Genomic DNA, 23,101 nt, shown 5'->3' with positions numbered 1-23,101 from the left:
TACACAATCCAGGAAGTCATTGCAGTCTTATTCAACCTGTACAGTAAGCTTTTAATCCATCTCTTATTGGTGAGGAAACAGATTAAATTACACATCATTACTCAAGTCTAGAATATCTGCTCCGTCTGTAGTGAGCTGTGTGGCGTTCAGCATGGCCAAGTGCCCACATCATCGTCACAACTGGAAATATTCCAAATGTACTGATTGTAATTGATGTTTGCTCACAGGGTAGAATGTCTTTAAAGATGTTAAGTCAATCTCTCATTTCATGTATGTCTCAACATGCGTTCTTGAGCAGGTTTGTAGCGATGTAGAGCTCTTAGCTGGATGAGTCTTTCTGGACATGTAAATGTGTAAACTTGCTTTGGACTATTTCTCCTCAAACGTGGCTTCTTTGATTCAGTCAAAAATGTATACACCAAGGCACGTGTTGCATAAAAGTATAAATGAAGATATTCCCTTTTGCAGTATTAAGAAATAATTCAAATGAATAATGATTCTCTTTGTCTCCTCCAGGGGCCTCCAGGAGCACCTGGACTTCCGGGTGTGACAGGTCGAATGGGGGCCCAGGTAAGATTTATGTTCTACACGTAGTCTAATATTGTAAGGAATCTCTTAAAAAGTCTCATTTAGGAAAAATGCATTTTGACTGTGTGTGTGTGTGTGTTTTCTTTCTTTCTCTTTTTTTTCTACATAAACATGGAGCTCTAAAGCATACACGAAACTGTGAAAATTTGAATTTGCTTACTACCCTGTCTTTAAATAGATAGCCTCCCAGCTTTATGAGCCAGTCAGAATCTTATGTACACACTACACAGCAAATGGATAACCAGAAGTTGCCAAGTTAAACTGGCTGCTACTTTTAGCATGGGCTAAATCCCGCTAGCACCAAGGCTGGGACACTGCCTCTTAAACCCCAGGATCAGATTTTTATGCACACAAGACTAGCTTCTAAAATCATGTGTTAGTCCATTTTTTTTTTTAATTTATAGCAAATTTGTATTGACTATATATCATCTCATAACATCCACTGACTATGACTATGAAATGAACACACAGTATTATGTGTTATAATCGGTTAACTTCTTTAAATGGGCCAAATAAAAAAGGGGAGGGTTGAATTTTGCAGGGAATCAGAAATGAGATAAGAATGGCTTGATATTTATCAGATCTTATAAAACACAGTCTCTGCAAATCTGTTTCTGAGCTTCATCTTGAACTCAGTCAAGTTGCATCTGCAAAATATGTCATTTGAAGTGTGCATGAATGTGAGTGGAGGCAGTTTATCAAGGTCAGTTATATAGTCCAGCATGCAGATCTGTTGTTAATCTTGTTCCTCAACACCTGGGTTAGATCTTATTTTCTCAGTAAGGGACATTTGTCTCTCTTTTTTTCCCAAAGCTAATCAGGCAACAAGAGCATTCATCACAAGATGGCACTCACATCCCAACATGCAACCTGACATGACGTACTTTTGCATTCTCGATTACCCACAGTCATTGTTTTACCCGTTGTTTTAAAATGCGAGGGGACCTCCACTATGGAGAAGCAGACTTTACAAAAAGGAGACATAATGCAGGCACTTAAAAACAGCCAACTTATTTCAAACCTCAAACTTCCTTTTTGTCTAATCCCAAACTACAAAGTAACTGAGTTTTATGTTCAAATCACATGTAATTGTGAGCTTGCTGTTTTGTTTGCAGGGACTTATGGGAAGACTTGGTCCAATGGGCCAACCAGGAACAAAAGGAGATAAAGTAAGATGTTTTACATTTCTCTACATAGCACAAATAGTGTACACGTGTGCCTGAACTGTATGTATAGTTTACAGACAACGGATACCCTCAATATAGAACCTGCATGAAACTTTTTCTTCTTAATTGCAAGTAAGTGCAGATATAGATGAGTATCCTGGTTCAATTCCTGTAATAAAACAATGGTTTTGATGGGAAGGATTGATAATAGGTCAGGATCCTTTTCGTCACCAATGTTTTATTTAGCATAAATCTTAAAGAGGGATTGGTAAAATGAAAAAGCAAGATCATTCATTTTTTTTATAACCGATGACAAAAATAGAGATTATTCACACCATTTAAAAGGTTTCTTTATTGCCATATGCATCAAAAGCGTAAGAACGCAAATCTTTTTAAAGGATCTTTTCTCAGGGTTGGCAAATGAGTATCCATGTGAGTGCATTACATTAGTAAGGAACAGTGCCTATAAAACATTTCCATTTTCACAGACATATTTAAGAACTCCTGTGGTTTGTGTTTTGCAGGGAAATGACGGACCCACAGGCAGACCAGGGCTTCCGGGGCCTCCCGTAAGTTCCTAAATCTTCAACAAGAGCAAACTGTTGATAATAGGACTCTGCTTGGGTCATAGGTTTTGTGTCACCTCCTGCACAGTTACTGATATTCATGAGGTTACTGAGGTAAAGCTATCTGCTCAGCACTTGTGTTTTACTCAGTCTAACAGCATTTATTGTAACAGGAGAAGTATAACTGACAAACAAGTACAAACATGATGAAATCGCCGCCACTCGTTCGCTGGCATTGAATCATGTTCTATCCTTTTAGAGGCGAGTGAGTAAGCACTTCCAAAGGCAAATCTATAATTCATCGGTGGTCCCCTTGAACCTGCCGTGCCCCCACCCCACTACACACACACACCCTGGTCTCATAAACCTGCAGCCTGGGAGGACAGGGGATGGCTCACTGGCCTGAAAAGGGCACAGGCGTTCGCCTGCTTCTAAATGAGAACCTTGACTTCTTCTTCATTCGCTTTAGTTGCCCTCTACCAATCTATCACAGCAAAACACCCTTTTATGTCCTAATACTACCCGAGAAGTCAGGATTGCCTAGTTCTCGTGACCAAATCTCTTTTAATCACTCTGCTCTTTGTATTTTGAGACACCCTTTTTTCTTGAATTAGGACCTGCTCACGAAATGATCAAGTCTACTGTTCTCTTTTTTCCTCTGCTCTTTTCTCATTCTCACACTCTCTTACCCCCTCGATGTGTAATCACCAAATGAGCTATTGATCCCTCTCATGTAGCTTTTAAACGCTTAGCAGTGTATAACTCTTCCACACCTACTGTACAGTTTTCTGTAAGGGTGCCTAAAACTCTGAGAGCGTGGTCAGTGTCTCTGTGAGAAGATGTCTGATTTACTCTCGATTGTGTTTCAGGGTGTACCTTATGTGGAAGGCAAAGGAATGGGGAGTCTGTATAAGCTTCAGGTAAAGACTGTTCATACAGTATGATTCTTACTCAATTCAATCCTGCAAAGCTTTCAGTCATACTGGCAGAAAACAATCTTTTCTTGCTGTGGGAATGCGTTTGACCTATATTGTAAAATACGTTGTCATTACATAAAGAAATGTCTTTGCAGAGTGGTGGAGCTATTTTGGGACCTCCTGGTGCTCCGGTAAGTGTTGTCGTGCCTGAAGCAAATCCTTTAAAGTGTGCTGTGTAGGAACACCAGCAAACAGGCATGCCAATACTGTGTTAGCTGTAGAGCCTGGGAGAGCTGAATAACAAATAACCCGACCAGCCCTCCAATGTTATTTTGGCTTCTGAGGCTCTTATATCACATTCAATCATGCTCATTGTGAGCTGGTGGTTGGCAAAGGCCAAGAGGCTTCCTGACTCTCAAACAGGTGCCTCTGATCCACCCCAGGACACACAACATCATTGATATGCTAAATGGAATGCAGAAGTTCAGCTGCTCTTCAGAGTTCCAAGCCGAAGTGACCCGATTTGCTTATCAGTTCCTCCTGCTCCTGCTTATCAGGCAGTTTGTAATCTTGTCCATTCCTGGGAGACATTCAGTCACAGGCCCTGCAGGGATCCATCCACCAAAACGAACACTTAAGGAGGTGACAAAAAGCGGCCTCTGTGCTGTCCCCAGCACACAATGCGCATGAACTACAGCTTAATCTTAAGGATGCTTCACCTTGTACTGCATCCATCAGTGCCCAACAGCTCCTTGGGAGCAATCAATAACAGAGAATCCTCATCAGTATAAAGGCACACAATTTATCAATTATTCCTATTTTTTGGGTGGAAAAATGCGGGCCAAGTTTTAAAGCTTCCATGATAACCACTGGATTGTGTCATCCCTTTTTGAGCCACAGCTCCAGTGTTAGCATGATTTACAGACAGGCACTGTGAGAAAAGAAAAGATATAATGAGTATTATAAATTTTAACAACACTAACGTGTAGCCACATGTCATTTCAGACTGTATTTATGATTTTTATGGCAGTGTATGTCACATTCATGGGGGTGATCTGTTCTCTTTCTTTCTCTCCTTAAAGGGTCCCAAAGGAGACGAAGGACCTGCAGTGAGTTGAGGCTTTTCATTCTGGAGAATGTATTTTGGAAGCATTCATACATTTTTCACACAAATCGAGGAGTCAGAGCTACCAATTGCTTTCCATCATTATCTCTGAGGTTTTCCACTGAACAACATAAGTCAATACTGCCTTAAGCCTGAGCACTTAACCACTCTCAGTAGAAACCCAACACACAGCATAAAAAAAGGCTTCGTCTCAGACACATATGAAATCTTTGCACCATATTGTCTTGCCAGTGAGAACTCATGAACCTTCATTGCACTTCAAATGGGCTTCTCCCCACACTGACTCTTGAATACAATCCACACACAATCCACAAAGACATGGAAACAACTTGACGTTTCTGCCATCAACTTGAAATCTATACTCTCATGGGGCCAATTGCATTTTTTATTGTTTTGTTGCACGGTGATTTTTCACCAGGATGTTAATTTGACATTTTAATGAATTGTGTGACCGGCTCCAGTGCCATGCTGGAATTGCCCCAATCTGTCTCGCAGCTGATCCTCTGGCTGCCCCGTTCTCCCCTTAGCCACAATAGCTTATTCATGACAATCTACATGTGTGACAGTTACCTGGACAATCCGTCTATGTCAGCACTGGTTGCACCTCTGTCCTGTGTGATGGCGTTTCTCCATGGCAGCTTGAACAAGAGGAGGTAGATAGAGGCCATCTCTTGGTCGAGCACTGGGAATGGGTCTCTATTTTTAGAGTAGAAAAAAAAGCCTTACTTTGAAATTGAGTTTTTTTTCCATTGGATCTATAGCCTACGTGGTGTGGCTGCGTGTGTCATTGGACATTTTAAGCATTGTCCTCTCCAGACTGTCTTCAATATAATCTTTATATGTAATTGCTTGCATCAATACCTGACCAAGAATATTATGAGGGGAGATGGAAATGCGAGGAATATTTGCTCCTGCGGAGTTGCATTCACTTGACTCCGTGTACAGCAGCTCTGGTCTATATTTGCTTGTTCATTTATACAATTTTTATGCATTTACCAACAGCTTTATAACAATGTTACCTTCTTGCACCTGTTTGATAGACTCACTTAGCTGTTGAAGATATGTAAAGCAAAGATAGTTTTTTTTATTAGTTGCAAAAGAATAATAAAAAAAGAAGTCTGTATTGGGACTGATTTCTTCATCTTAAAACAACAGGTGGTGCTTTTTTTTCCCTCACAGGGGGAACCAGGAGCCATGGGTTTACCCGGGCTTGAAGGGCTACCTGGCACCAAGGTAAGCAACAGAGAAATATCTCATCTGCCATGACCTATCCCGATAGCAAAGGGAGGAAAAATGCGTGATCTGTACTAAATTTTCATTACAGCACATATAGAGTTTTTTTTTTTAAAAAGGAGAGATCCATCTTCTGTAAAACAAAAATGCTTGCCGTACAAGATTTCAACACAATATTGGTTGTAGTTGAAGTTATGAGTCAGCTGGAGGGAAACTGTTTTTAGAAGAATTCAATTACTCGGGTTGCTGTTTAAGTATCGCCTGAAGGAGTTTTAGGTCGACATTTCCAAATGGGATGTACAGCAGTTTGGAGCATAAGCATTAATGTAATAGCTAACAATCTGCACATAGAATTGTGAGGCCAAGATGTGTTCTCCTTATGATAACAAAACAAGCTTTTCTCAATTGCCTGTATTTAAATCTGTATGACAGAGTCTCCGCTGATTGGCACTGTGAGACTTTATGTTCAGAGGAAAGTGTGTGGGGGTGGGATATTTCTGTTTCTGTGACTTCCAGAGTAATTTATCCTTCTGGGAAATACCGTCAGAGGTTTTGACATATGCAAAGTGTTTGTGGTTGAAAAATGAAGAGGATATAATTTCTTTAGGGGCTTGTGTATAGTAAATCTATATGCGAGCCTTTTATGAATAGATACATGAAGTGTTCCACTCTTTTATCCCCTTTACATTTGTCCAAGCCATTTGGGGCTCTGAGGCGTTCATTATACCGACGTTTAGGAAGTTTCCTACAATACTTCTTAGTGTCTGTGTCTGCTTGACATGGCAGGGGTCTATATTTTCTTTCTGTAATCCGTCTTACCATCTACCTGACCTGCGTTGTGTTTTCAGGGTGATACAGGTTTTCCTGGCACCCCTGGGATACTAGGTCCTCCAGTAAGTACTTTTTCCTTTCTTTTTTTTTAAATACTCACCTTGATCAATCATCTGGGTTGTTTTGAGTCTTCTGGCAACAAGTCAATGCTGTTTAATTAAGCAGTGGTCAGCAGCCTTTCACAAATATGTCCTATAACACAACACTACTTCATTTAAGAACTCTGCCGATCTGTGGTCTGTGGATTTTCTGTGCAGCTACAATATAAGTGGGAGGCTACAGAGGAGCTTCAGATTTGACACTATTGAGAACCTGTCAAACACGGTCTGTTCTCTTCCTGTATTTGTGATTGACAGGGGAAGCCTGGCGCTCGTGGAGAGCCAGGGATCCCAGGAGAGCCGGTGAGCCGCAGCTTTCTAACTCTCTTTGAACTGTCAATCCGCGCGTCAGTCTTTTGTCAACGCCAGCTGACACCCTGGCTGTCTCTGTTTTCTGACAGGGTGAGAGGGGACCGATTGGAGAGACAGGATTTCCTGGACCCGAAGGACCCCAAGGTGTTCCTGTAAGAACCCCACATAAATGTGGTCCCTTTGTCACTTTATAATCAGTACAAGATGCTTCGAAAGCCTCGTAGTAATTTCCACGCACCTTTACATTAGCACACTCACTCTTGTTTCACCATTGTTGGCGGCGTGGGTGGGTGGGTGGTGGGGGGGCATGATCCAAGAACAATATGGAACAAATACTCGTGATAGCTACCACTTGTCCTGTAGATGATTACATTCCTCTATGTAATCACCATTGAAGATAGTTTCTGTAATTTTCTCTGTAAGCACACAATGGAACAGTGTTCGCTTAGCAATCAGGATCATTATGCCTTGGTTGAGATATCTCATTAACTGTGGAGATTACTAGGAGTGCAACAGTGCTGATCCAATCAAAGGTGGGAGCTGATACAAAATGTCTTTGTTTTGTGTTGCACTCCTTGAGCAGGGGAGAGCTGGAAGAGATGGAACTCCTGGATACAAGGTGAGTTGGGCGAACATGTTGCAAATCCCCTTATAGAAAGTGCTTTACATCAGCCAAGCTGCAGAAAGATGGCACAGCAGATTTTTATCCCCCCTCCAGCTACAGCATGCTGACTGCATTAAACCTATTTGCATATATGAGATTTTAACGATAAAAACTAAATGGAATCCTGCAGATTTAAGGCTTTGTTGACTTTTAGTCTTTTTACCCTAATCATACAGTTAATGCTCTCAGGCAATGATAAAATGGTTGTAATACAGGGCGGTAGACACTTCAAATTAATTATGCATTGTCCTACTTGGGTGAACCTGGCTAAAGTTGAAATAAATACTGCAGAAAAGTCTGCTTTTAGGCGACTGATCAAGTTTATTATACACTGTTTACTTCATGAACACACAGAGTGGTCTCACAGGATGCAGAACAGATCTCTTGAATAACCATTTCCAACACATTATATGATCCAACACCCAAACTTGACTGATGATGATTACTGTTTTGCTCTGATATGCATGATTTTTTTTTCCACCTTACACCTTAATGACAGCGCCAACACTTTATTGTTTGCACATTCTTATTATCTAGTATTCTTCCACTATCATCTCAGCATTTCACAGAGGCTGTCTACATTGAGGCTGACTTTGTGGTGGGGCAACAGTGCCATCTAGCAGGTGGCTTTGCTCCTCCACATAGGTTTCTTGTTCACTGCTCTGAGGTTTAATGTAATGCTCAGGGAAGCACATTTCAGTGGGCAAGATGATAGATTTAAGCTTTCCATCAGGCAGTGGGGAATACAGTGTACCACAGATTAAAGCAGGCAAGGGAAAATGGCATCACAAAGCGATGCCAGCTTTAAAGCCACATCATGCCCGATTGTCTTTTGCATGGCTCCTGTAATCCAGCGGGAAATGGATACAAAGATGCTCCTTGTGGTATTGCTGTGAGAGAAGTAAAGGGAAGCAATGAGGAGTGACAGGGAGGGACTGGAAGACACAAGATGTTGTGACATGAAGCTGGAGACAGGTATTCTCTCGCTGCTTCTCTGTACAGTTGAGACAGCTGGTGGGAAATCAGGCCTTTGTCAAACAAAACTGGAGCGATGCAGAGGCGCCATGACATTGCAGAAGGTGAAACACTGTACAGGGAGATATTATACAAGCGATAGACCTGAGCTGAGTTAGAAGCAATCAATGCACAGTCATCTGAAAAGTGTACATTTCTCAAAGTCAAGCATTTCAGAAAACGCTTGCTCGCAGTTTTCCTTCAGGCAGCAGATCAGAATCCTCTGCGAATATTAGAGTGAATTTGGTAATCTCTGCATCATGTGAGCAGAATTCAGTAATAGCCTATTACTGTACGTGTACTTTTTCTTCAGTAACATCGTCTTAAAATATGTGTTTGTTTGTTTTCTAAGGGAGTCACAGGTAGAACAGGTGACAGGGGATCCAAAGGAGAACGTGTAAGTAACGTCGCTTGTTTTAATCTTTCCTAAAAAGAAAATGTTTTTAGAAGTCAAACTACAATGCAAATGTGTTGATGAATAGCGATGAATAGTAATGAAACTTCAGCACAAATATGGCTAATCCCCACAAGCACGTAAGCACTAGAAAAGGCATTCTCAGTGCAGTTTCCTATTGTAGTTTCAAAGCTCTGTCACACTTGTGCAGTAATCTGTTGCAAATGCTGGTAATGAAGGATACAAAATGAGGCTTTTAGCCTTGCAGCTAGCAACAGAGTACCAAGACAGGTGACTGATACATTAAAGGAAGAGGGTCACTCTGCACAGCAGGTTAAGAGATAAAGTTAGGCCCGGCAATTATAGTGCCAGTGATGCAGCTTATGTCAGCCAGGACAGCTAGCTTTGATTGTTATTCGGCAGAACCTGCACACATTTTGCATCATACTGAGCTGAGATATAGCTGGGCTTCTGCACTGCAGGGCGATCCGGGGATTCCTGGAGAAAGAGGTGTTCAAGGCGAAAGGGGTCGCATAGGAGATCCTGGCACGGTTGGACCTATCGGACCACAAGGTGGAAAAGGTGACCCTGGCCCTCCGGGAGAGTTGGGGAGTCTAAAACTCCTGGTAAGTAGCAAAACTGCACTTACCTCAGCATAAACAGTCTATCCTCCCAGATGATTGAAACCATAATCACCCAACTCGCTCCCGCAACCCGTAACTAGTTCAGCTCTCATTCCCTGTATGGAAAATTGGTGTAGCTACAGCTTTCTGCAAGAAACATCAAACAAAGCTGTGCGAGGGAGCTTGCGGTTCTCTTTCTGCTCAACGCTTCCCACTCCTGATCATCTAGGCGCAACAGAAGGTCAGAGAGGGAGATAGACGGAAGCAGAAAGACAGAGCTATGTGGGCGTGCCGAGAGCTCTGCAGAGCAGAGAAAACACCTCCATCTGTCACAGACATTTTACACTCACTGCAGTTATATAACACACACAGTGATGGAAAAAGTGTTTTGAATGCGAAAGATTCAGCGTTCAAGCCTACTATTGTTTGCCAGTGTTACTGGTGCCACTGTAGAAAAGAATGCATTTGAGAACATTTCATGACTGATGAACTGTTTTGAGTGCAACACTGTATTGTATGCAGTTAGGTGCAAAACTATTTCGTCACTAACCTTTTAATTTACTTCAGATGTTTACTGAAGCCAATTAAGTTTACAGTTATGTGATGATTGAAGCGTAGACTTTCATTTTAGGGTATTCACAAGGAGCTTGTGGAAATCACAGCTCTTGAATATGAAGAAGTTTTCATAGAATAAGAGAATTGTCTCCAGAGCTGTTTAGTGGACAGGTGTGCTCTGTTCATTCACTATTTCTTCGCCAGCTAATAAGGTAAAACATCTGGAGGGGATTCTAAGTGTGGCATTAGCATTTGGAGGCTGTTGCTGTGAGCTCACAACATGATGTCAAAAAAGGTTCTCAGTGCAAGTGAAACAGGTCATCCTTAGTCTGCAAAAATGAAACAACCCCATATGGAAGATTGCAAAATCATTCAGTTATTAATTCAACATTTTTTTCCCACTCTGAGGAAAAAAATAATCCACCTGTTAAATCAGCCACATGAAAAGGCCAGGACATCCACACAAAGGGAATCAAAAAAGTATGAATGAGGCTAGGAATGGCTCATCATCCAAAGCGTTCAAGCAATGTGGGATGTTATGAACATTTATGGCTTCCGATGGCACCGGTTCACCAGTGTTTATTAATGATGTGACAGAATAGAAGCTGCCAAATGAACTCGGAGATGTATGGGGATACAACATTAGCCTGATTCAGCCGAGTGCAGCCAAGCTGATTAGATGGTTTTTCAGCGTACAGATGGACAATCAGCCAAAGCTTTCTGTGAAAGCAATCCACGGGTATTTGAAAGCATGAAGTGGAATGTTGTACAATGTCTGAGTTGTTCAGACATGTTGTTCTTACCTTGATCGAGATGCTTTTCACTGACTGACGGCAAAACTAAAGAAATAAAGAAAGGAAGGGACCACATCACTAATAACTTGTTGGGATGCTGTCCAGGTGTTAACACGCTTACGTTAATTGTCCAGTTTCATTTTAGTCCCTGAAAAAGAGGGTTTTGCATATTCAAAAGAAGTTGTTTATACACTCTCCTGAGAGATACACTCTTCCAATCAAAGTGTAGATTCTGCTCTTTATACCTACATTTATTATACAACCATAACCGCTGTATGTTTTGATGAATAGCAAAGATAACTAAAATCCCTGTCCAGTATTTCTGAATGTAGTTGTTCTGTATGTACTGTTTACATTTTATGTATGTATGTGTGTGTTTTTGTGTATACCTTTGTTTTCTTGACTTTCCTTATATTTAAAGGTATAAAGGCCTAACACCTCTGCTCTTAAGCACAGAGTGCATCGCTGCAAAATTTGGCATAAAGTAATATCACTTTCAAGAGTTATGGTATCAAATTTAATATTCCCCACTGAATCTGTTTTATTTCTTGCTGAGTTTGGGTGCATATCTTCCACTAAATTGCGATGGAATTCACTTAGTTACAGGAAAAGATTTTAAAAAGGGGATTTTATTGGATAATACAGTATATTCTCTTTGTGTTCAGTTTCAACAACTGCTTCGAGGCAATTTTTGAGTCCAGATACATGACAACAACCCATTTAATTATCATGTCATAAGAAGTATAATCTTTACTGCTGCAAACTGACAATAAATAGACGTTTATTTTGTATTGGGCCTGAATTGGATTTTCTTTCTTACTTGCTGTACGTGACTGTTGATTCTCCCCACATACAGAATGATCCACATTTCACGGAAGAACTCAAACTGTTTATCCAAAATGAAGTTTTGAGGATTTTTGAAGGTACAAATTTTCTGTTTAAGTTATTAAAAAAAAATTTAACAAGCTTTATTTTCCCCTCCCCTTTATTCCACCTTTAAGCGCCCTTCGTGTGAAATCTTTTCTGGTCTTATTGCCTTGCAGAGAAAGTATCAAGTGCTGCCATGTTGCAGAAGACACCTGCAGGCATCTTAGCTTCACAGGTCCAAGGGCCTCCAGGACCCCCTGGCAAGGATGGACTACCAGGCCCACCAGGAGAATCGGGGCCCCCCGGTCCTCAAGGTAGGAGCTCAGGACTGTGAGCTGAACCACTGGACATGAACACAGCTTCAAAAACGCAAAAGAAAAACATTTCACTTAAAAAAAAAAAGTCACTCTCATAACATTCGATTGCTTGTTGGCGAACACGATTAACCATTTGTTGTCTTATTTAACTGCTTAGCAGTGTTTGTACCAACATCACATGTCTATGCTCTATTTGCTCTATCAAACTTCCACCTAGCTGACTGTGCTGTACATACATGTAGCCAGCTATATTTAAAGAAGGAAGAGTTTCTATTATCGAAATACAGGCTTTGGGTTTAAATCTCATGATTGACAGCTCACTTGGAGCTTTTTTTTTTTTCTTTTTTCTTTTTTTTTAAATGAAAAGAGTTGACATGAAATTCAAGAGACTGGTAGAATTGGGGTTGGGCCGAGGCTTATATAATGTATGGATTCATGGGTATTTTTCTCTTGCATAGACCCATATATCAATGCAGACTGAGGGGCGGGAAGCAGAGGAAAGGCCAGGAGTGTGGTGCACAGCAGCTCTCTGGGAAATATGAAGACAAACGAAGAATTGGCTGTGAATAAGAGAAAGTGTTATCAGTGCGGACAGGAAAGAGCTCCAGTATTGATACCTCACTCCGGGAGAGAAAGCCTCTAAAATACAAAAGGAGCATAGTCAGGAAGGAGATGGACATTTTTTGTCAAACTAATACAAGTCTCTTGACTGCTCACACAACAGTAATGGTTTGCCGGTCAGGATTTGTACCTCAGTCTTGCTCAGATTTGTATTGTGCTCGCAGCTCAACTATAGAATCTTAACTTTCGAAGAGGGGGAGTGTTTTATGTGTTGGTGCAGATCAAAGCACCCCTGCACTGGCCCTTCTCTTTGAGCTTTGTATCTACCTCACATCACTCAAGACCATTTACATTTGAACCCGCTGCAAAAATTTAGAATGCTGCTTTCATTCATGAATAATGTAGTTAAAGTAGGAAACTAGTCAATTCTAAATATTTGTGCTGTGTCAATGCAACAGGCATTACACATGTCGTGGACTTTGTCTTGCTTGTTTTATTATTTTTTTTAATGCTTCAAATAGTGTTTTATAGGTGATTTATAATGCAGCCTTGCAATAAATATTTATCGAAAATAAAGAGGAAAGTTTTTTCCCTTGAGAAATCAAGAATTCAGCAACTTTTAATATATATATTTTTTTTCTTTGTTGACTCGTGCCTCCACTCAGCTGGTGAGAGTGTTTGGGGTAATATTTCCTCATTATTTCTCGTCATCCTCCGCTGGAGACCGTGCTCTTCTGGAATATGCAATTTGACTTCTTCTCCATTGTGCCAAAATGTATTGTTTATGGAGAAAAATAACCCCTCTGTAGAATTAACTGTCTTTTATTTATTTATTTATTTTTCCATTCTCCGTGGCTTGATTGCACACGAGAGGAAGTCTCCAGCTGTTAGAGCAGGCCCAGGAGGACCGATGCTGAAGAGCAGCGCTTCTTTTATTTCCTCCTTTGTTGTAATTGAGTGCTCATTTATCATTCTATTCATCTTTTACTTTTGAGATCCAAATGAAAAATCTCTCTGATGTAAGTCATTGTGTTTAAGTGCAGATTTCACAAATTCTACAGTTTTGTTGTTTTAACATTCATTCTCTTCTAATTTTGTATTTCAGTAAGTTCTGTATATTCATTCACGTGTGTATTTTTTTTCTTATATATATATATATATATATATATATATATATATATAATTCTTATAATTCAGGCTGTAAAATCTTTCTTGTACGATATGGCTGTCTCACTAAATATCCCAGTGTATTGGATGGGGCAGCTGCTCAAAGAAGGGTGTTTTGTTTTTTCTTTTGTAAGGCATGCTTGTAGTATGAAAACAGGGATGTTGCTGTCAATAATCTTTACAACAGTGTACAGCAGGTGCAGGCCTGCAGTCCTATCACTCAAGCATGAGACAGCGCTCTTTGGCATTGTCATTCTTTTTTATCAGCGTAATTTGTCCATTAGTGGCCCTGGAAACCACTTGTTTTCGACCACCATATGGCATTTTCAATTTTATCAGAGTGCACCAACTCAGCGTGCCACCCAAGCTCATTGCTCTGTGTGCCATTCAGTTTTTTTTTTTTCGCTTAAGGTACAGTGCACTTTTCTCCACGGAACGTCTCCTTCCTGAATGAATGCCCCAGGCTCTGTGAGTGTTGAACGAAGTCTCATTATTGCGGCAATGTGTGGATAGCCCCTCTCTCTTTGAGATTCAGTTCTGGAGCATTCATAAGCCTTTCTTCAGATTTTCTCTGACATGTAAGCGTTGAAGCGTTTCCCCTTTGGGCCAGTCGGTGCAATGCTTGATACTCCTGTCAGTGTTTCTGATGCACTCCATGCAACTGCTGGTTGAGAGACTCCATTACTTTGCGTGCCTCATGGGGAAATATTGATGCAGCCCCTCACATTCGTACTTGGTATGCAGCTGTTTTGAACTGTAAAGACTTACAAGCTTTGCATGCAGTGGAAAATAATGATTGTGTGCATATTGTTGTAAGCAACATACTGCCTGGTTTGACTTGAAGACGAGTGCAAATGTTTTGATTTTCTTTGTTTTACATGAGAGCGTTTTTCTTGACAGACTGAGCATGCGCTTGTGATCATCACACTGTTTTTCTTTTTTTCCTTAGAGGTATTCCTATAGCAACCAGTGTGTGTCATTGAAAAGACTGAATCTAATTTAAACATGATTATTAGAGACTGGTGTCCATGTGTCTTTTCATTTTTTTATACAATCTACCTTCCTCCAGAGTCCATGTTATCACCCTTGCCTGCATCGGCCCACATATCTGACCTCTGGTTAAAAAAATTAGCCTCTTCACTCTGTTTTGATGTTCTTGTGGTCCTGCTTTTGTCCATGATGCCTTCCTTGTCAAACACTAACATACAGATGGCTTGTTTGATTCTTTCTGTTTCGATGGGATGTCAGTATATCTGTTTATTTTTCAAAAGTTTAGGACTGAAACTTGGGACTCAGGGCGGTCCGTTTTTCTACAACTCCTGCTAAAGCTGCGTCCTTCAGAAAAACTAAAGAATGAGTGTAGAGTTGATGCCTAACATTGGTTGCACAAGTGTGTCCCAGTCTTGATGTTCATTGGATTGGAACAAGTTAACAAATGGCATTTTTACTAAATTTACTAACTGTAATGTACACTCCGTAATGTCACACCACAGATGTATTTCTTTTTTTTCAGTTTTTGTTCAGAGTGTTCTGTGTCTGTGTTCTCAGGGTACAGGGGTCAGAAAGGAGAACGAGGACAGCTGGGCCTGGGATTACCAGGAGACCCAGGACCACCTGGTAAGAACACTGGACATGGCATTTCCTAGTTTGATCACCTAAATACACATAGCTAGTTTAATGTATTGAGTTTTTATATATAGTCAAACAGAGACTTGAACAAACACAGCATATAAAAAATAATTTTGTCCCCGTCATCTTAATGATATTCCCAACAGAAATTCCCAAGGATGGACCTACAATAAAGTTTTATGCTCTTTTGTTTCCCTTTGGGATACTTACCATAAAGTCCTTGTTTATATTACTACAATGCATTTGGACAATGTGGACCTTTTCTAAGGCAACTGGTTCACAATTGTGGGGAAATATCAAAATAGTGTTTGCACCCCCTCTGAAAACTGTCATGAAACAGTTCCTGGGATATGATCTCGCTTACTCGGTGGTAAGTTTCTGCTGATTTTGATTGGATTAAAAAGATTTTGAGAAGTTTAGCAGTTCATCTGGTAACATTGGTGTGGCTCAGTCTGACAATCACCTGCAACTGCCATGGTCTAGAAAATTGACAGTCGGTCATACAGTTTGAACTCAACTTGATCTGAGGAATCTAATTTTACACAATTTATGAAAAATTGGTTTATGGTTGAAAAGTTACAACTAAGTTCAACTCTCACATGATCAAAGAGCAGACACCACACTAAACTTAAAAGGGTTCCTCCTCTGCTCCACTTCTCCACCAGCTTTCATGAGAATCATCTTGGTAGGTTTTCTGCAATCTTTCCAAAAGACAAACAAACAAATGTGGCTGAAAATACATAAACTCCTTAGTGTTAGTGATAATTACTTATACCAGCAACAACACAGTGCAGTAGCTACAATAGTTTTGCATCAGCAATTAATCAAATGCCTATGTGTGATGCAAAAAGGATTCCCAACCAGAGGCCAAAAAAAATAGATAGATTCATACTGTTTTAAACCTTAACTCCAAGACTTGGATTGTGACAGTCCTCTAAATTTGAAGAGCGACATTGTTATTGTCACTTGAGCTGTCAAAAACCATCAGCCACTGACCAGTAAGGTGGAAAGAGGTAAACTATTTGCGGCTGTATATTAGAGACTTTATTGGCTGCCACACATGTCTGAATGCGCTGACAACCATTCTTATTCCACATTCATCCCTTCGTATCTGTTTTTATTTACCTGTTCTCTGAAGGGAAACAACTGTATTAGACTGTTGTCAAGACTCAAACCTTAAATCTTTTCAGCAACGATTTGTTATCTCAACTTGTTTGCAATAAACACAGCTCCCAGATTGCATTATGTCCTGTAGCCTCAGCGCTGTTTGGACAAGAATGGCACCCCAGGAGAAGACAGAATGCTTTAGTGGAGGAAAAAGTGTGCGCTGAAAGCTAAAATCTCATCTTACTAAAGCACCAACTCATGATGTCAGCTGCTGTGAAAAGTGGGATCACTTCACTGACTTCCAGTCTGCTTCAGTGGGAGTTTATTACTGAACCTAAAGTTGCTCGTACTGTCTGTGCATAATGTATGCGTAGGGGCAAAGTAAAGTTGGCTGCAGCTCCTTGGGAGAGGATAAATCACCGCCGTTGAAAGACATCTTCTCTAGAGGTGCACAGTTGTGGGAAGCACCTGCGGCATAACTGGTGGGGGTTAGACTTAAGCTGCAGCCACATCTTGGAAAGAGTCAGAAAGTACTTGGAACAAACTGATATGAATGCAGGTCCACGCCTCAGGTTTTCCCTTTGCTCGTAGATTTACGAGTCCCTGTAGCTTACAACAGAAGATTATTTTTACCAGCCAAAATTCCTTCCACTTGGCCTTCATAATGAAAGATTGGTGGTATCCTTGGCATCTACTCAGAGCAGGTTCCCATTGGACTCGTGAAGAATTGGATATATGAGTTGCACACAGGAGATTCTTACAACTCTGTCTTGTCAATTGTGGTAAGCTGCTGTGTCAGTGCTTTTCAAGAGTGTGTCTCAAGAGTTGCACAGAGACTATCCAAATGATTATAAACTGCTAATAATTTATATAATAGCAGTGTCCATCTGCTGTATTTGACCTCACCTCCTGTAGAATTCTGCATTTGTGCAGTTGCTTATTAACTGTTAAACTCCCTGAACACAAACTGGAAAACAAAAACACGCCTGTTGGTTGTCCCTCAGTATTAAAAACCACCAAAATATTGTGTGCAGTTTGTGTGTGAGCAGATAAATAGATAGTAGATGGATATGGCAGTGATGGAAGGGGCAAGTTGTGCTTTCACACGGAGGTAAAGAGCAAGCAGTTCCATTTGTACAAAGTGAGTGGGCCTTTATCAAGCTGTCACTGGTCTGACTGATGTAATGGGCGCTCCTGTGGCAGCACTGCACTGAAGGGTTTTTTAACAGGCTTATCAAAATCCCTTTAAAAGGCGGCGTTATCACTGGATGTCGTGCCTGATGAACAATATATAACCAGTACTGTATGTCAGAAAGCACAAAGCAAAGTAGACTGCTTTGCCACTCCAACAACCTGTTGCTAGGTAACACGAGACACTACGGTCTCATCTGCCATGATGACCTCAACATATTAGGGTGGAGAATTGTACGGTCTCTCCTTCATTGTCTTTAATGAAACTGAAGAATTCATCAATTCTAAATTAGATCTTTCACATTGAATATTTTTTTTAAAGCAGAGAGGGAGAACATTTGCAAAATCACTGACAGAATATAGTCCTTTTCACTTCCCACTGATACACAAAAGTGAAGCTTTTCTCACTTCTTAAGTAGGAAAACAAAGAATTGATTTTATTTTCATCAGTTTGTTGTAAATCTGAAGTTATAAAAAAAACTGTATTGAGGCTGCAGCTAACAATTGTTATAACTTTTGTGAACGGTTTTAATGGGAAATTGAAAAAAAAGCAGGCAATGTTAACACTTTGATAACCTACAGGCAGCTACTATCAAAAATGCGTTGTGTCAAATTTTACATGCAACATATGGTTTCAATTATAGCCTGGCAGGTACTGGATTTTCCAAACTGATACTAAGTTACTAAAACAGTAGCTTGTCCAGTAGTGAATTAATTAAATTAAATCACAATTTCAGAACTGGTTCCATAAACTTTTTTTTCTTTTCAACCACCGTAATTACAGAAAAAGTTGCGACACTGTGCAACAATGTGAAATATTCTAAATATATTCTAAAACTTAATTTACAATTGAAAATAGAAGACGTATCAAATGTTGAAAGTGAGGATTTTTACCATTCCATGAAAATTTGATTTTGTTCCGCTGGGGAAAAAAAGTGTTTTTTATACATCTGTGGTATTTTTCCAATATTACAACTGGATTTATCATTCTATCTCCAATATCTGTGGTGGACAGACACCAATCAGCCACAATAATAAAACTTCCTGCTTTATATTGTGTAGGTCCCCCTTGTGTGCCGCAGCAGCTGTGACTCATTGGACCATGAGCACAAGGCTTCTAAGTGTGTCTTGTGCTGTCCGGCACTGCGATTACAGCTTTGGATCATTTGGGTCCTTTGGGCCGCTGGGTGGGGCCTCCTTTGATCGGAATCATTTCAGCTTGTCTTGCCAATGCTCAGTCAGGCTGGGATCTGAGGGGTTTGGAAGCCAAGTTAATTCATTGACATCTTTGTTATGTTTGTCAAGCTATTTCGGATCAATTTTTGTGACACAATGGAGCAAATTGCCCTGCTGGGGGATGCTGCAGGAATGTGGTTTGGTGGATGCCACATGACAGTAGGTCACATCAATCTTGGAACTCTTGGTTTCACACCAAAATGTGACATTATGTTATGATAATCAGTGTCACTTCACTTATCGTTGGTTTTAATGTTGGTGTTGTTCAGCTTTTGATAACTATCGCTGGTCCGTGCAGCTGTATGATGAATAAATGTGTGTGTTCGTCTGATGGAGTCTGTGACTGTGCCAAACCACAGTTTAATCATTAATGGACAGCTCTTCTGAATAGTGATCCAGTGCAGTAATTAATGATATCTATCTCTCTCCCAAGGCCCACCTGGGACCCCCTCTCAGGGCCCTCCTGGTTCTCCTGGACTTCCTGGGACATGTGACCCCTCTGACTGTCTTCTCCCTTCGTTATAAGCCCAGCAGAGTGCAATATAGGCTGGTCTAAGGACAGCCGTCCAGCGGTGAGCTCCGTGCTGCAAACACAGTCCAGGAGAAAGGCTTACTGTGTCTGACAGCTTCCGCAGCCATACCCCCCCCCTCCCCTTATTAGACAGACTCACAAGTGAACTCTTTTATTCACGTCACAACAGCATTTGGACGCCATCTGGGTTTTATTTCACTGGGATTGCTGTTTTGGTTTGTTTATAACGCAGCAGAAAACCTTTGACAATGCAGTACTTTGAAGTTATTTCTTGTTTTCACAACCCCTACTGTGATGTAATGCATTCCTGGTCGACTCTCAACATGTCTTTTAAGAACATGAAAAAAGAGCTGTCTCTTCAAATTCAGCCCTGTCTGAAAACACAATCTTAATTATTTGTTTGCCCCTTTAATGGGCATGTCTATGCACTCTTCTGTTCTTACTCAGATAAGCCATTGTGCTGGCAGAAGGTACATCTCATGTTTCTGTGTGTGTGAGAGAGGCAGAAGGAGAACGAGATTAGCTGAGTGAATGTATGTTTTTTTGCGTAGGTGTGAGAAAATAACTGATTTATGAAACTTCTTATGCAACCAAAGTGCAGCCAATGTGTCTGACAGAGAAATTATTTATTTCAAGTGTGCTCCTTAAGAATGTTTTTGAAATATGGTACTTATTCTAATTGTAGCATGGATATTTGGTAACATAATTATTATTAGCCAGTGGATTAATACATGTCTGGATAGTTTATAACTTGGGAAATGTTTCTGCAGATTTTCTTTCCCCTTGAGACAATGACTCGTGACACATTTGTGTCGTGCACGATGATCAAGTACCTGCAGTAAAATCATTGCTAAAGATGACTTCCCATTTTCTGTATGTAGATACTGAGCCCTCATCTGCGATGTTTTTGCCAAAGCTTTTGTAATTTTTAAAAAAACACAAACAACCCACCGGGTCTGTTTGAAGCTATTTGTGGAAGACACCTACATCAAGGGCAGATGTTTCCGCATGAAAAGAATCTTCTTTAAATGACGTTAATGTTCAGTGAGTGTGAGGTGACTCCCTCACTTCCCTGTCCTGTTGGTTTTTAATCTTTAAATAATGATTGTATCTTTGTGTGTGTGTGTGTGTGTGTGTATGTGTGTGTGTTTTTCTTGTTTTCTTTTTTCCATATCTAATGGGGCTTGACAAGGGACCTAACAATCTAACTTCATAAGCAGGCTGTCATTGTAATTCATTAAGGTTCTCACTTACAATTGTACTTCTCTGCAAATGTCGACAACTGTTGCATCTGAGATGATCATTGACATGTTTTGTTTACATAGTGTCACGTATGATGATTCCTCTGGTTTATGTGTATATTTTTGCCCAAAGGAAATCGGACTACCACACTACAGCTACAATATTTTTTTCTTCTTTTTTATGGTGCAATGTTATACTCGTGAATTTACTTGAATTTTCTTGTAGTTTTAACTATATCTCTCATCTACATCCTGGTTTTTCGCTCTGACCAACACTGTGTGTAACTGTGGATTGTTGGAATTTTTTGGGATGTTGTAAGACTGGAGTTTGAACTTATTTATTTTTCTGTACATTTTTTTCTGAGTCACTTAAATATTTTCAACTGATTTATGAAAGCTTTGAGTTGATTGTACCCTAGCAGGCCATATAATATATCATTTTTTTATAAAAAGGATGGATAACTGACTCAAGTTAACTTGGAGGATTAGTTCCCAAATGAGAGACAAAGAGATTTAGATTAATTCCCCTTTGCAAAGAGTCAGGTTTTTAAATGCATTCGTTCAGAATAAAATGGCCCTTACTTTCCAATCACACTAAACAATGGACATGTGGCAGTATATAGAAGCAAAAGATTACTGGTCTGTGGTGAATCTATATAACTATCCTCACAATTTCTTTTTCAGGTCTGTGTAATGAGGGTTTGACTCACTTTAATTTGACTTTTTGGTCCTGATGTGATTAATGTTTGAACAGTTCTGTGGGTGTATCTGAAATTTTGTGGCATCGAGAACTCTTTTCTATCTGTATTTCATCCTTTAAGATCAGTTTGGCACTCTTTTTTTTCCCCCTTTGTACTTCATGCCTTACATCATAGTCATTATGCAGCTCTTACACAATGAATTATAACTCACATGTAACTCAGAAGCTGCAGACCATTTTTTTCTGAGCATGCCAGCTTGGTTTTTATCCCTGCTCAATTTCATCAGTGTGAGTGAGTCTAATTTTGAAATAGAGTACGAGTCTCTGGCTTCATTTGTGAGTTGAAGGAGCCCCCTGCTGGATGCGTTTTTATTTTCTCTTTGCTGTGACTGTACAAGGAAAACAATTTTCTTTGGTTTATTGACCACGTGAATTCCCCTTCCTTCCCCACCTTCTGTCCTTTCACACTCTTTAATTTTCATTTTTAGTTTCACGGGGTCCTTTCAGAGACAATTACACTGAACTTGATGAGATTCAAATGAGACAGTATCAGCAGACTAATGTGATCTAAACTTCTCCTGGTGTACTGCTGAGAGCCACTTCCTCTGTATATTGAATTTAGCTTCAATTGATATTAATATGCACCACTTTGCCGCTTCCATTTACACAAGCAGTATGATAAGTAGGGAGGACACTGATGTCACAGCTCACTTCACTTGAAAGTTGGAGCTATTTAACTTTATACCAAATTAAAGTCCATTTATTCAAAGTGGAACATGTCTAATGAAAGCAAACTCATAGTTCGGAGATGTTGCAACTTCCCTTGAAAATGCACCCTAGGGTAGGCCAGTCAAATAATGCAAAATTCACTTAAACATCACTTTCACACATCCACAGTCTTTATTATTGCTTGTGTTTCATAGTAATGTAAGTGGATCCTGTTGCCACATGTAATCTAATCTTGTAAGTAAGCTTGTAATGAGGGTGAATATGGATCAGCCTCTCAGCACGGCCCCTCAGATTAAAAATGTCTGCCTGCTGCTCCCACTGAAACTGCTCCTTGCTCCCGTATAAGCTCGAATCATGCTGGGTGACTTTAATGTTTGTTTTTAAAAGTCTTTGTTTGGTTGAATATCTACCTCAGTCTTGGTTTACCGCATGGCTACGTGATTAGAAATTTCAAAAAAAGGGAAACGTTGTTGCCTTGGAAAATTAAAAACCTCATGCGTGTTCAAGAACACATTTTCTTGTTGATGTCAGCGTGACTTGGCTCATAAATTAAGAAAGAATAGGAGCATTAATGTGCCCTTTTGTGGAGTGTAGTCCAACATGTGTGTGGTTACCAGGTATCGGAGGTTGTATTTTACTTTTTCTTTGCAGAATCTTTTATTTACACTGATTAATGCCACCTGCCTTTCTGTGTGCAATAAATGTTATCTGGTGCATTATTTCTTGAATTCAGTGGGTTTTTTTTCTTTCAAATACATCCTACATTAACACTGTTAACACTCTAAGAAATGACTATTTCCTGTGGCCATGGGATGCAAGACACAACGATAAGACTTAAAAACCCCACTTCATGAATAAAAGGTGTTCTCTAAAATGTGTTTTAGGCTTTTGAATAAGTCCACTCCACGGAATTGACCTGAAGCTGGTGAAAGATGGAGACAAG

General features: G+C 40.1%; 1 protein-coding gene across 3 annotated transcripts in view; it reads left to right on the top strand.

Moving 5' to 3' along the window:
• LOC142391696 (uncharacterized) overlaps positions 1 to 22,886 on the top strand; it is a 102,829-nt gene extending 79,943 nt beyond the window's left edge. For 2 of the 3 annotated variants that reach the window (XM_075477693.1, XM_075477684.1), the window contains 17 exons: positions 517 to 570; positions 1,704 to 1,757; positions 2,279 to 2,323; positions 3,190 to 3,240; positions 3,393 to 3,428; positions 4,320 to 4,346; positions 5,543 to 5,596; positions 6,445 to 6,489; positions 6,784 to 6,828; positions 6,927 to 6,989; positions 7,421 to 7,456; positions 8,868 to 8,912; positions 9,392 to 9,535; positions 11,738 to 11,804; positions 11,925 to 12,062; positions 15,342 to 15,410; positions 19,390 to 22,886. In XM_075477693.1, the coding sequence (XP_075333808.1) occupies positions 517 to 570; positions 1,704 to 1,757; positions 2,279 to 2,323; positions 3,190 to 3,240; positions 3,393 to 3,428; positions 4,320 to 4,346; positions 5,543 to 5,596; positions 6,445 to 6,489; positions 6,784 to 6,828; positions 6,927 to 6,989; positions 7,421 to 7,456; positions 8,868 to 8,912; positions 9,392 to 9,535; positions 11,738 to 11,804; positions 11,925 to 12,062; positions 15,342 to 15,410; positions 19,390 to 19,481 (1,065 nt within the window). In that variant the 3' untranslated portion in view covers positions 19,482 to 22,886. Of the gene's footprint in view, positions 1 to 516; positions 571 to 1,703; positions 1,758 to 2,278; positions 2,324 to 3,189; positions 3,241 to 3,392; positions 3,429 to 4,319; positions 4,347 to 5,542; positions 5,597 to 6,444; positions 6,490 to 6,783; positions 6,829 to 6,926; positions 6,990 to 7,420; positions 7,457 to 8,867; positions 8,913 to 9,391; positions 9,536 to 11,737; positions 11,805 to 11,924; positions 12,063 to 12,523; positions 13,750 to 15,341; positions 15,411 to 19,389 lie in introns of those variants that run through there. The other variant, XM_075477702.1, reaches the window with a different exon arrangement.
• The last annotated feature ends 215 nt before the right edge of the window (positions 22,887 to 23,101 follow it).

This window comes from Odontesthes bonariensis, chromosome 2 (genome assembly GCF_027942865.1).
Source record: "Odontesthes bonariensis isolate fOdoBon6 chromosome 2, fOdoBon6.hap1, whole genome shotgun sequence".
NCBI lineage: Eukaryota > Metazoa > Chordata > Actinopteri > Atheriniformes > Atherinopsidae > Odontesthes > Odontesthes bonariensis.
The sequence above is the reverse complement of the archived record's forward strand: the minus strand, read 5'-3'. Positions and strand labels throughout refer to the sequence as shown.